The following is a 14,923-nucleotide window of genomic DNA, read 5'->3' on the forward strand; positions in this document are numbered from 1 at the left end:
GAATAGAAGGGTGTTCACCTCCACTGTGCCATGGAGGGGGAAGCCTTTAGCATGTCTACTGTAGAGCTGTGAGGGGAAAACGCTCCAGTCACAACATCCTAAAAAGGCCTGGTATACACTGTGAATGGATACAGTGTCAAAGTATAGTATACACTGTGAATGGATACAGTGTCAATGTTTGACGGAGGAGGTATTACGGATTGGAGAACTGGAAGGAAGGAGGATGCATTTTAATTCAGCCTGCCTACCATACCCCACTATACACACCCCCCCTTCTTCCTCAGCCACAGTATGGGAGGCCATGTTTAAGCACACACCTCTCTCACAAACACACGCACACACACCCTTCTTCCTCAGCCACAGTATGGGAGGCCATGTTTAAACACACACCTCTCTCACAAACACACACACACCCTTCTTCCTCAGCCACAGTATGGGAGGCCATGTTTAAACACACACCTCACACACCTCTCTCACACACACAGGTAAGTAAGTAACTGGAAGGAAATGAACAACCACTACAGAGGATGTTTCTACGGCCTAGAGAGGAGAGTGACAGTGGGGTGGTCTGGGTTCATGTTTATCCCTGTGTAAGTGTTTGTTTGTAGAGTATACAGTATGTTTGTCTGTGTGTGTGTGTGTTTTACCTTCACCCTGGGTGGCCACCTTGAGGACGGCAGAGCTCTCTCCCAGGCCGTTCTTGTTGTGTGCCACCACCCGGAACTTGTACTTGGAGTCCGGCATCAGGTTCTGAATGGTCACCTGCATCTCACCTGGCCGACTGGTGTTCAGGATACGCTCCCTGAGAGACACACACACACAACAGCCCAGTTAGTGTACACACTATCAACAGCCCAGTTAGTGTACACACTATCAACAGCCCAGTTAGTGTACACACTATCAACAGCCCAGTTAGTGTACACACTATCAACAGCCCAGTTAGTGCACACACTATCAACAGCCCAGTTAGTGCACACACTATCAACAGCCCAGTTAGTGCACACACTATCAACAGCCCAGTTAGTGTACACACTATCAACAGCCCAGTTAGTGCACACACTATCAACAGCCCAGTTAGTGCACACACTATCAACAGCCCAGTTAGTGCACACACTATCAACAGCCCAGTTAGTACACACACTATCAACAGCCCAGTTAGTGTACACACTATCAACAGCCCAGTTAGTGCACACACTATCAACAGCCCAGTTAGTACACACACTATCAACAGCCCAGTTAGTGTACACACTATCAACAGCCCAGTTAGTGCACACACTATCAATAGCCCAGTTAGTGTACACACTATCAACAGCCCAGTTAGTGCACACACTATCAACAGCCCAGTTAGTGTACACACTATCAACAGCCCAGTTAGTGCACACACTATCAACAGCCCAGTTAGTACACACACTATCAACAGCCCAGTTAGTGTACACACTATCAACAGCCCAGTTAGTGCACACACTATCAATAGCCCAGTTAGTGTACACACTATCAACAGCCCAGTTAGTGCACACACTATCAACAGCCCAGTTAGTGTACACACTATCAACAGCCCAGTTAGTGCACACACTATCAATAGCCCAGTTAGTGCACACACTATCAATAGCCCAGTTAGTGCACACACTATCAACAGCCCAGTTAGTGCACACACTATCAATAGCCCAGTTAGTGCACACACTATCAATAGCCCAGTTAGTGCACACACTATCAATAGCCAAGTTAGTGCACACACTATCAACAGCCCAGTTAGTGCACACACTATCAACAGCCCAGTTAGTGTACACACTATCAACAGCCCAGTTAGTGCACACACTATCAACAGCCCAGTTAGTGCACACACTATCAACAGCCCAGTTAGTGCACACACTATCAATAGCCCAGTTAGTGTACACACTATCAACAGCCCAGTTAGTGCACACACTATCAACAGCCCAGTTAGTGCACACACTATCAACAGCCCAGTTAGTGCACACACTATCAATAGCCCAGTTAGTGTACACACTATCAACAGCCCAGTTAGTGCACACACTATCAACAGCCCAGTTAGTGTACACACTATCAACAGCCCAGTTAGTGCACACACTATCAACAGCCCAGTTAGTGCACACACTATCAATAGCCCAGTTAGTGTACACACTATCAACAGCCCAGTTAGTGTATACACTATCAACAGCCCAGTTAGTGTATACACTATCAACAGCCCAGTTAGTGCACACACTATCAACAGCCCAGTTAGTGTATACACTATCAACAGCCCAGTTAGTGTATACACTATCAACAGCCCAGTTAGTGCACACACTATCAACAGCCCAGTTAGTGCACACACTATCAACAGCCCAGTTAGTGCACACACTATCAACAGCCCAGTTAGTGTATACACTATCAACAGCCCAGTTAGTGCACACACTATCAACAGCCCAGTTAGTGTACACACTATCAACAGCCCAGTTAGTGTATACACTATCAACAGCCCAGTTAGTGCACACACTATCAACAGCCCAGTTAGTGTATACACTATCAACAGCCCAGTTAGTGTACACACTATCAACAGCCCAGTTAGTGCACACACTATCAACAGCCCAGTTAGTGCACACACTATCAACAGCCCAGTTAGTGCACACACTATCAACAGCCCAGTTAGTGTACACACTATCAACAGCCCAGTTAGTGTACACACTATCAACAGCCCAGTTAGTGTACACACTATCAACAGCCCAGTTAGTGTACACACTATCAACAGCCCAGTTAGTGCACACACTATCAACAGCCCAGTTAGTGTATACACTATCAACAGCCCAGTTAGTGTACACACTATCAAAAGAAGCCAAGCAATACTATATCACTTGATTTCTACTGAGTGGACAGTATTGTATTTACAGACGACACACCATTACATAGCAAGAGTCTACCTGTACACTGGGTAGTGTGCATGCTATCGGGGCCCTCAGCAGTGTGCATGCTATCGGGGCCCTCAGCAGTGTGCATGCTATCGGGGCCCTCAGCAGTGTGCATGCTATCGGGGCCCTCAGCAGTGTGCATGCTATCGGGGCCCTCAGCAGTGTGCATGCTATCGGGGCCCTCAGCAGTGTGCATGCTATAGGGGCCCTCAGCAGTGTGCATGCTATAGGGGCCCTCAGCAGTGTGCATGCTATAGGGGCCCTCAGCAGGGTGTATGCTATAGGGGCCCTCAGTAGTGTGTATGATGTACTGTACTGAATAGAGGGCCTACCTGCTATAATACACTGAGTAGTGTGTAATACTGTACTGTGTAGGTAGGTACCTGTTGGTACCCTCCTGATTGAAGTAGACAGAGTAGGTGAGGTCTTCTCCGTTGGGCTCAGCAGGAGGGCGCCAGGTGAGCTTGATGAAGCGGGTGGAGACCAGCGAGGCCACGACGTCACGGGGGGCGGAGGGGGTGGGGCCAGTGGGGTTAGCCACACCTCTGGAGCCTGGCGTTACATGGTCAGTAGTGTCAGGAGTCAGTGAGGGGGGAGGAGGGGTGGGGAGGGCTACATCTTTGAGGGTGGAGTGGTGGGAGATGAGTAGGGGTCAGGTGGATGGAAGGTGAAGGGAGGTGAAGAAGACAGCGAGAGAGAGAAGGAGAAAGAGGTGGACGGACGGACGGCATCCAAAAGGAACAGAGAGAAGAAGAGAAAGGAAAGGACAGCGAAATAAAGGAGAACAAAAAAAGAAAACAGAAGAAACACACAAAATAACCACGTGACAAAAAAAAAGAGCTCTCGGCATGACAAGGAATCACAAAAACACACTAATATCACGCTGGAATAATCACAACGAAACACAATACAAAAAGAAGGAGACTAAACATGCACAACATCTCTAATGGAAGAGGGGAGCAACACAAACACCACTGACTGGTGTATGAACACATATAGAAAATACAGTCTAGACTTTGTACATATTCTACATAGCAAAGTGTGACCTTAGAGTTCCACACCAACTGTCAAACCCACCCTATAATGTTTTAATGCACTTGTACTGGCGCTATTCCACAGTCTACCCACAGCAATGTGAAAAAATGTCATTTGGTGCTGTCTCAGAACAATCTGTGGTTAGACATGGGTATATCTGCTTTCTATTTTATTCTAGACGACTCAGACAACACAGGGAAAGAATGTTAGAGAGACTGTGGCATTTCCATTGGTAGCAGGTCAAAGGAATCAAGTCGAGGGCAATGCCAAAATGCATAGAAACTAAACATATGGGGTATATATAGAGAGAGAAATACAACTCTATATGCAAATGAATGCTGACCATAGAACATCTATCCACCATGACACACTGAGGAGATGCTTATTCAGGGAGACTAGACTATCTGTTTATATGACAGATTCCAGCAGTGCCATGACCTTGGATATTGAACAGAGTGGTGTGGGATTTGCTGTATATTACACACACACACACACACACACACACACACACACACACACACAGGGAATTGATTCCCCTGTATATTTGAGTAAAGGGAAGATAATAAATAAGTGTCATTCTACAGAGTTACAACATATTTTCCTTGGGCACTGAGAGAAAATTCTCCTCACCTCCCATAATAAAAAATACACGCCAAAATAAAATGTAAACAATCTAATCATCAACAAAATATTCAATCACAGAAACAGCCAACAACTGGGAATACCTGGGCTCCATCTCCCTCCATAAACATAAAGCTATTTTACAAAGAGGGCCTGAGGAGGATATACATCCATCTGATTCAGAACTCTAGGAAATGCATTAAGTCTGGTTCATTTCACTACAGCTTCTCTGTAACGACACGAGCCATTAGACGGAACGTAGAGGAGGCATCATTCACAGCAATTACTGACTAGTACACAGAGTGAGCTGTCAGTCTGTCAGTGTGACTGGGCTGCTGCAGGGTTTACATATCTGTTAATCGTATGACTTTCAGAGGTTATATCCTCATATCATAAACAGTCCTGACATGTCTATGACAGTTGTGTGTGTCCATTTGTGTGTGTGTGTGTGTGTGTGTGTGTGTGTGTGTGTGTGTCTATACAGCTGTATATCTGTATGTGTACGTAGGACGCTCTCGGTCAGAGACGGTTTTAGGCTTGGGCGGTATACCGTATACACACACCGTATACCGGGGTATTTGGAAAAAGCCATTAGACGTTATTTCAATACCATATTTTTTTTATTTTATAAATGTGAATATTTGTAGCTACTTTTTAAGTAAATACCTGCAGTAAACTTGTGCATTACATTAGGAGATAGATGATAAATACCTGCAGTAAACTTGTGCATTACATTAGGAGATAGATGATAAATACCTGCAGTAAACTTGTGCAATACATTAGGAGATAGATGATAAATACCTGCAGTAAACTTGTGCATTACATTAGGAGATAGATGATAAATACCTGCAGTAAACTTGTGCAATACATTAGGAGATAGATGATAAATACCTGCAGTAAACTTGTGCATTACATTAGGAGATAGATGATAAATACCTGCAGTAAACTTGTGCATTACATTAGGAGATAGATGATAAATACCTGCAGTAAACTTGTGCAATACATTAGGAGATAGATGATAAATACCTGCAGTAAACTTGTGCAATACATTAGGAGATAGATGATAAATACCTGCAGTAAACTTGTGCAATACATTAGGAGATAGATGATAAATACCTGCAGTAAACTTGTGCATTACATTAGGAGATAGATGATAAATGCCTGCAGTAAACTTGTGCATTACATTAGGAGATAGATGATAAATACCTGCAGTAAACTTGTGCATTACATTAGGAGATAGATGATAAATGCCTGCAGTAAACTTGTGCATTACATTAGGAGATAGATGATAAATACCTGCAGTAAACTTGTGCATTACATTAGGAGATAGATGATAAATACCTGCAGTAAACTTGTGCATTACATTAGGAGATAGATGATAAATACCTGCAGTAAACTTGTGCATTACATTAGGAGATAGATGATAAATACCTGCAGTAAACTTGTGCATTACATTAGGAGATAGATGATAAATACCTGCAGTAAACTTGTGCATTACATTAGGAGATAGATGATAAATACCTGCAGTAAACTTGTGCATTACATTAGGAGATAGATGATAAATACCTGCAGTAAACTTGTGCAATACATTAGGAGATAGATGATAAATACCTGCAGTAAACTTGTGCATTACATTAGGAGATAGATGATAAATACCTGCAGTAAACTTGTGCATTACATTAGGAGATATAGATTATAAATACCTGCAGTAAACTTGTGCATTACATTAGGAGATAGATGATAAATACCTGCAGTAAACTTGTGCAATACATTAGGAGATAAAGATCGTGTTGTTCATTTCACCTGTCACATCATTTTTCATTATCAAGTTTAAGTTAACTGTCAAAAATGTGCTAAATGCTCAGCAGTTGTGCATGTGGTTTGCTAATTTAGTAGCTATTTAACTATCTAGCTGCAGAGAATTCCCTCTTGGATCAAGAGCCTTGTGGCTTATATTTGTTGTGTGTGCAGCAAACCGTAAGTAGCATTTTTGAGTTAGTTGTGTAGTTTAGGTCAGATTGTATAAAATCTTCACAATACGCTTGTTAGCATTTAGTTAGCATTCTCTATGGGACTTTTTAGCATTGCTAACCTTCGGATTTCAGAGTATCAGTGGGGTTTGAAAACAGCGCCCCTTGTGGTCGGTGTTGGTATTACTGAATATCCCGGATTGGCACAAGGTCGGGATGAAGGTATGAATCTGGATACCGCCCAAGCTTACTCCGTTGGGCCGGGGCTTGCCCCCCTCCACTCCCCTCGGTCCACTGGGCTTTAAGGCTCAGCTGGAGGATGACCAGTCTGTTGGAGACAGAACCCGGAGCAAATTGCCGGGGAAGGAATAAGGAATAAAGGGAAAGAAAAGCGTTTAGAAAGATGGCAGTCAACTGGGCGGAGAGGTTCCTGAGCTGCCTAGCGAGGCGCTGGCATGCGGCCACGTGCTAAGGACCACTATGTCCAAGTTGGCACCGGGCATACAGCGAGTAGATGAAAACCATAATGTTAGTCTCAGTGGTACTGTAGAGAACAGGCCATGTCTCAGTCTCCTCCTTGTTAATGTTAGTCTCAGTGGTATTACAGAGAACAGGACATGTCTCAGTCTCCTGGTCACAATCAGTCTTCCATCTATTCTCAGCCATGGACAGTTACAGTAAGGAAGAAATCGTAGCTGTTCTGATGGTCTATTTCTAGTAGATTAATTGTGTCATTAGGGCGTGTGACACTGGTAATGAATGGCTGGCATTAGGAGCTAATGAGGAAAGTTATCCTCTACCTTAACCAGGTATCTGGGTACTGTGTATAAGAAAGAGTTAGACAAAAAGATTCAAAGGAAACTGTTAATAACAGAAGAATCTTAATAATGGACAATGAAACATACTGTACTTTCCAGGGCAGCTGAATCATATCAGTGGAGCTCTTCAGAACAAAATATCTCCAGTACCTTTTCAAGTTTGATTAGAAGGGAAGTAACTGGTGCCTAAGCTTCTAGTAATGTCAATACGAGTTGTACAATACGTCAACTTTGTGGGCATATGAAAACATAACTGGCAGAATGCGCTGCCACTTTGTCTGACGGGTAGACGGCCGTGGGTTTTAGAAAGTCCCCTCTCGGCACACGTACACCCACAGGACACTTAGCTCATTGGCCGGCTGTTGGGCTTTCAAATATCTAATTGCTGTTACATACAAAGAAAGCATGGTAATTTAGGATTCAGGTCAACAGTGACGTCACCAGGCAGTGTTCAAAGTCGCTACTATGTAACCTGGAGAGTGAGAGGTCTTGCCAAGTGTTGCATAATGGTAGAACTAGTCTCAGAAGTGAAGGAAACAGTCTCTGCTTCTGTCTGTGGGTTGGGTTCATGTAATGTCGCTGAACAGAGCCACATGGCTACACTAATGGCTCATTACAGAATGAGCGCTTTTAACTCCGGGAGGGAAGGAAGGAGGAGAGAGAGGGAAGAGAGATGGTCATGCTCCTCAGCAGAAGAGGATGAGATATGGCACATGAAATGGAGAGAGCTGATATAAGATGGTTCAAAAATACTGATAGAGCTAAAATATTTAAAGGAAATGTCTTGATTCCTTTTCGGGAAAATATCATGGTCAGTTAAGCAGCTAAATGAACACATCCAAGCTTTCATAGAACTTCAACAAGAACATGTGTGATGGCAGACAGACTGCGATCTTGACTGATTCGTGATGCTTCCTTTGAGGAGATGTTCTGAAACAGTGTTTGTGGGGGGTTCTGATCAAGCGAGAACGATCGTGGTGTGGTCGTATCCAATTCATTGCTGATGGAAGCAAAGCGAAGACCATTTCAGTCATTCATTTGTTCAATTGGCCATGTTCTCTTGCTAGTCTCCAGCCGATAACATCAGAGGAAATAGAATTCTGACAGAACGTGACATTTGGAGAGGCTCTTGATGTGTCGACAAGATACAAACTCGGGTAAGAGACAGACAAATGTCTTCAAGACAAAAACGAGGGAGGGAACGAGAAAGATGGAGAGGCAGATGAAACATGTTGTTTGTTCTTTATCTCCCGGGCCCTTGCTTCCTCTCGTTCGTCGGTTGGCCAAGCGTTGGACTTGATCAAGAGGAGGACGCTGTTCCTCCCCCACCCTCCTCTTCGGGGCCACCTCTGCCTGTTTTCCTTTAAGAACAAAGTGTTTCTGTTTCTGACACCTTTTTACGTGGTGAGGGGAGTCGTGAGGGACGGGAGAGGCATCGGATTTCCTATAAAGTCTATAAGGGTTACAGAACGCCCACTGCCCAAGGCACAAAACACAGATCAGTAACATGATACACATGGGGTTTCCCTCCTGAGAAGGTGGCATTAAAGCTGCTTTTCAGTGAGGCTCGCGCCACAGAGAAAGAAAAGTAATCCACTGTAGAGCTACGGTTAGACATGAGTTCATAGGTTCTGGGTGATGTGGAGCTGTCCGCATGAGTTCTCGGTATCTCCATATTCATTTCTTACACTCCCTGCACCATTTCAACAGGTGTTTGCAGCATATTGGAAATCTGGGATCTAAAACCTGGCATATTCTTTATTTTATGAAGCACAGATAAGGAAGGTATTTTGTGGAACAGCTCATAGTAAGAGAACCCAGGGACAAGTGAAGGGCTTGTTGTACTGTGGTATGGTGGTTCAACAGGAAGTAGAAAACCTACAGCTACCAACAGCGTTGCCAGATCTCACTCAACTCATTGGAAGACACTTTCTGTTTTCTTCGTCATCAACAAAGAGCCAACTAACTGCATAACAGCCTACAAATAGAGCAAAGTGGAACTAAGGCATCAGAGACGTGTGGAAGATGAAACATTCGAGATGGGTCTGGTTTTAATTTTTTATTTGGGGGGGGGGGGGGGGGGGGGGAGATGGCCTCCTTTCTGCCTGAGGACCCTCTGGCTGGTGAGATAAGGGGATGGAGCTGTAGGAGGACAACACAACTGCAGTGGACGGACGGACGGGGGGGGATCTGGTGGAGAGGGTGGTTGGGGGGGGTCTGGTGGAGAGGGTGGGGTGGGGGGGGGGGGGGGGGGTCACAGCATGAGAGCAGGATTAGGGTTTAGGGATGCCCCCTAGTGTTCCAGGCATCAGGGGATATGATGGAGTAAGTGTACAGAGACTCATCTGGTGAGGGTGGAGAGGTAGGCTCCCTAGAGGAGGTCTAACCTCCCTCCCTGCTAGGGCTAAAGCAGGCCCATGGAGCAGTCAGTCTTACTCCTTTTGCCCCCCCTGTCCCACTCATCTCCTCCATCCCCCTAATAAATCTCCGCCCTTGACACTTTAAAGTCCTTCCCTCTATCTGTGGTCCCAGAGCGCCTGCATGCTCGTCTCCCATCACAAGAGTGTACACGTTTAATATACGCAGTAAATTCCCCTTGGACTGTCATCTGCTTTGAAACACAGCCGATAATTGAATCAGGTTGGTTACATCAATAATTAAAATGTCTGGTGTGTACATGCATACATACAGCATCCCCTTCCTCATCAGACAAACATCATCCCTTGATCCACTTCCACTGTAGGGTCATGATTGTATATCAAGTCCCCCCCCCCCTTCGCCCAAAACATGTGAGGCGCCTGCTGTGGCATGAGCCCTGATATGTAAATGAATAAGAGCATGGACATCTTTTTCTATGTTGATTGCCACCCCTCCTCCCCCCCGTCTTGTAGTCTTTCTTTGGGGAAATTAGCATCATATGCATCCAGTGGTAAACATGCTCAGTGGAGAAGAACCGGGAGGGGGGGGGGGCACTCACAGTGGTTCCTCCTGTAGAGTTGAAAAAGCAGGAAATGTGTTGTACCCTACATCATCATCATCATCATCATCATCATCCCCAACAGACCGCAGGTTCTTATTACCTGGTGTGTGAATTGAATTCTCAACACGTAACTGTGTACAGTACGGTAAGTGGTTTGATATCTCAGGGGTGCTTGTGCCAGGTTTCTCCCAACAGGAGAGGAAAGGTTCAAATAAATGAATTGTTAGTGTAACTCAGAGAGGAACCCCCCCCCCCCCTGGATTCACAGAGTGTAATCAGGGTCGCTGGGCTGGTCTACGTGGGGTGGATATCACGCACAGGGACATCAAGGCGGGTAGCCTATTATATACCACCCTGGAATGTTGCATGATGGTCAATATGCGTAGAGGGAGGGTGGCACGACAGGGGGCGGTTGACGTGAAAAGGAAACGCTAGCCTGGCAACGCCGCCCATCTCTGAGCCAGGAGCCCAGGGGCCCCGCTGGGGGTCAGGTGACCTGTCGGGGTATAGAGGAAGAGCTTTGTTTTGGCGCAACGTGGCTCTTCCACCCATTTAGGCTGTTTGGGCCGAGTAGAGCCCTGAAAGTAGACTCCGGGGATGGGTGGTATCCAACAACAGCAACCAGCATCCTGGATGGAGTGTGAGTGATAAAGTGATAGGGAAGGTGTGACTGGAGCGTGAGGCTGAGGCAGGTGACACACCAAGCCCAGGTCAGGGCTAAAAACAGCCACGATAACAAGGTTGAAAGTGTGACCTTGGAAAAAAAGCAGTGAAAAGATACAGGAAAGTGTAAAGAAACATAACCTTACAGTTTCCATTGTAAAAAGAAAGTGGGTTGAATTATCATACAGAATAACAGAAAAACACACGGATGGTAATATTCTGTCCTCGTGTAAAAGCAAATGAATCTCACAGATGGAATGAACAATCAGGGAAAATATACAAAGAACAATATGCTTCAGGAACCAACCACTGCCGGTCCTAACCATTGTAGAGTAAACAAAGCCCAAGGGAGCAAATTGGCAGTTAAACCCACGCTCACGGTCCTTGAACAGAGTGTGGTAAATACAAATACACACACACACACACACAGCACACAGTGGAAACCACAGTCTTCTGGTCAACTGCCTAACTGCTCACAGTGGAAACCACACAGGCCCAGTAATCAGAGGTAGAAGGAGGAAGTGGGGGTTCTAGTTAGGGTTGTCTGTGTTTCTTCTACCATTACTTCCTGTAGGTGGCCTGAGCCTTCTGGGTAACACTACCATTACTTCCTGTAGGTGGGCCAAGCCTTCTGGGTAACACTACCATTACTTCCTGTAGGTGGGCCGAGCCTTCTGGTTAACACTACCATTACTTCCTGTAGGTGGGCCGAGCCTTCTGGGTAACACTACCATTATTTACTGTAGGTGGGCCGAGCCTTCTGGGTAACACTACCATTACTTACTGTAGGTGGGCCGAGCCTTCTGGGTAACACTACCATTACTTCCTGTAGGTGGGCCGAGCATTCTGGGTAACACTACCATTACTTCCTGTAGGTGGGCCGAGCCTTCTGGGTAACACTACCATTACTTACTGTAGGTGGGCCGAGCCTTCTGGGTAACACTACCATTACTTCCTGTAGGTGGGCCGAGCCTTCTGGGTAACACTACCATTACTTCCTGTAGGTGGGCCGAGCATTCTGGGTAACACTACCATTACTTACTGTAGGTGGGCCGAGCCTTCTGGGTAACACAACCATTACTTCCTGTAGGTGGGCCGAGCCTTCTGGGTAACACTACCATTACTTCCTGTAGGTGGGCCGAGCCTTCTGGGTAACACTACCATTACTTCCTGTAGGTGGGCCGAGCCTTCTGGGTAACACTACCATTACTTCCTGTAGGTGGGCCGAGCATTCTGGGTAACACAACCATTACTTCCTGTAGGTGGGCCGAGCCTTCTGGGTAACGCTACCATTACTTCCTGTAGGTGGGCCGAGCCTTCTGGGTAACACTACCATTACTTCCTGTAGGTGGGCCGAGCATTCTGGGTAACACTACCATTACTTCCTGTAGGTGGGCCAAGCCTTTTGGGTAACACTACCATTACTTACTGTAGGTGGGCCATGCCTTCTGGGTAACACTACCATTACTTCCTGTAGGTGGGCCGAGCCTTCTGGGTAACACCACTATTTAGTGTATTTACTATTGATGGGGCACTAAGAATACCTTGCATGTTACTACTGTAGGCTGTATGTTTGAACTAACCTCATTTCTATACATTTTCAAAACATTTCATTTCCAATCTTGAACGTACCCCATATAAACTAATATCACACTAGCTGGTACACCATCCATCTTCCAAGGCTAATAAAAAGGCCCTTGTCAGAGTGCGTAGCTGTAAAACCAACAGTCGCTCTGATTCAATTCGCCATCTCTCTGACTCGCTCCCGTCTCTTCTCCGAGGCCTTCCTGAGAGGGGGGCGACATGCGGGGCGCGTAAACCTGTCACATTTACATGGCGGTGAGCGTCGCACGGGGACCACTGCTCGCTTTATGACTTTACAGACACGGCTACAGACGCCACAGTGACACACAACACAAATAGTGTCTGGTCGCCCTGTCCCTGACCCCGGCCTGAAGATACAGCTTCTATCCCCCTGACAGACACTAGGGGTTTACATTTGTGTTCTTGTTGGGTTGTACAGAGCCCCATAGGAGTCCCTAAATTGTATTTTTAGCACTGCTTTCTCTCATCTTCGTTGTAACTGGGAAGGCTGTAGTAGTATACTGTAGTAGCATACTGTAGTAGCATTCTGGGCTGTAGTAGTATACTGTAGTAGCATTCTGGGCTGTAGTAGTATACTGTAGTAGCATTCTAGGCTGTAGTAGTATACTGTAGTAGCATTCTGGGCTGTAGTAGTATACTGTAGTAGCATTCTGGGCTGTAGTAGTATACTGTAGTAGCATTCTGGGCTGTAGTAGTATACTGTAGTAGCATTCTGGGCTGCAGGAGTATTCTGGGCTGCAGTAGTATTCTCTGCTGCACTAGTAGTATTCTCTGCTGCACTAGTAGTATTCTCTGCTGCACTAGTAGTATTCTCTGCTGCACTAGTAGTATTCTCTGCTGCACTAGTAGTATTCTCTGCTGCACTAGTAGTATTCTCTGCTGCACTAGTAGTATTCTCTGCTGCACTAGTAGTATTCTCTGCTGCACTAGTAGTATTCTCTGATGCACTAGTAGTATTCTCTGCAGTAGTAGTATTCTCTGCAGTAGTAGTATTCTCTGCTGCACTAGTAGTATTCTCTGCAGTAGTAGTATTCTGTAGATACTATAGTTCCTCTTTCCAGTCTAATCAGTATTGACACATCCATCAAAAACAGCACTGCTAGGTTGAATTATACTCTATAATATCCTATTGATTCTATCCCACTCTGCTATGCCCAAGTGAAAACTTCCCCAGCAGCTTGGCTGGCAAGCCTGGCAGTGGAGATCTCTCCCTCTCTGATCTATCACTATGTCAGCCTCTGCATTCCAACACCACTGATTTCAATTTATCATGCGACTGCTCCCACGCTCTGCAAAACAAAAAAAGCACTCAGCCAGTCATTAGATGGAGAAAGTCCATTTCTCAACAGGCATTTGTGTTTGGCTGTGGTGAAAGTGCTCTGTGTCCTGTCAGTTTAGTGTTGACTAGAGTGGTTTTCTGCTCTGGGTGGGGACCGACTGGGACAATGTGCTGAGGGAGAGGGTAAGAGTGAGGAAGAGAGATGGGGAAGAAGGGGACAAAGAGAGGAGGAAAGAGGCTGTGTGTGTGTGTGTGTGTGTGTGGGGGGGTGGGGGGGGTAGAGAACTGGTCATTATGGGTGGAGTGACTGATTCCTGTTAAAGCCTCGGTGTGACTGAGCTCTTCTTGGTTTTATCCACTCCACCCACGCCCCTGGTCCAACGCACGCCCCTGGTCCAACGCACTACCCTTGCACAAACGCACTACCCATGCACAATACAGATACCTGGTGCAATACACTACCCTGGTACAAAACAGACACCTGACCCACTACAGACGCCTGACCAACTACAGACGCCTGACCAACTACCCTGGTAAACTACAGACACCTGGTACAATACAGACACCTGGTACAATACAGTCACCTGGTACAATACAGACACCTGACGCACTACCCTGGTAAAATACAGGCACCTGACCCGCTACCCTGGTACAATACAGGCACCTGACCCGCTACCCTGGTACAATACAGGCACCTGACCCGCTACCCTGGTAAAATAGACAGACACCTGACCCGCTACCCTGGTACAATACAGACCCCTGACCCGCTACCCTGGTACAATACAGACACCTGACCCACTACCCTGGTAAAATACAGGCACCTGACCCGCTACCCTGGTAAAATACAGGCACCTGACCCGCTACCCTGGTACAATAGACAGACACCTGACCCGCTACCCTGGTACAATAGACAGACACCTGACCCGCTACCCTGGTACAATAGACAGACACCTGACCCGCTACCCTGGTACAATAGTCAGACACCTGACCCGCTACCCTGGTAAAATAGTCAGACACCTGACCCGCTACCCTGGTACAATATAGACACCTGA

The 14,923-nt window shown here is 46.1% G+C and overlaps 1 protein-coding gene across 14 annotated transcripts in view; it reads right to left on the minus strand.

The window, feature by feature from the left end:
* The window catches only part of LOC110506206 (neogenin), a 214,967-nt gene that overhangs the window by 47,126 nt on the left and 152,918 nt on the right, over window positions 1–14,923 (minus strand). For 10 of the 14 annotated variants that reach the window (XM_036981351.1, XM_036981362.1, XM_036981358.1 and 7 more), the window contains exons 8-9: window positions 3,284–3,518; window positions 648–802 (exon numbers count right to left, since the gene is read on the minus strand). In XM_036981351.1, the coding sequence (XP_036837246.1) occupies window positions 648–802; window positions 3,284–3,518 (390 nt within the window). The remainder of the gene's footprint in view (window positions 1–647; window positions 803–3,283; window positions 3,519–14,923) is intronic. The other 4 variants (XM_036981364.1, XM_036981359.1, XM_036981363.1 and 1 more) reach the window with 1 other exon arrangement.

Source organism: Oncorhynchus mykiss, chromosome 6 (assembly GCF_013265735.2).
Source record: "Oncorhynchus mykiss isolate Arlee chromosome 6, USDA_OmykA_1.1, whole genome shotgun sequence".
Taxonomy (NCBI): Eukaryota; Metazoa; Chordata; class Actinopteri; order Salmoniformes; family Salmonidae; genus Oncorhynchus; species Oncorhynchus mykiss.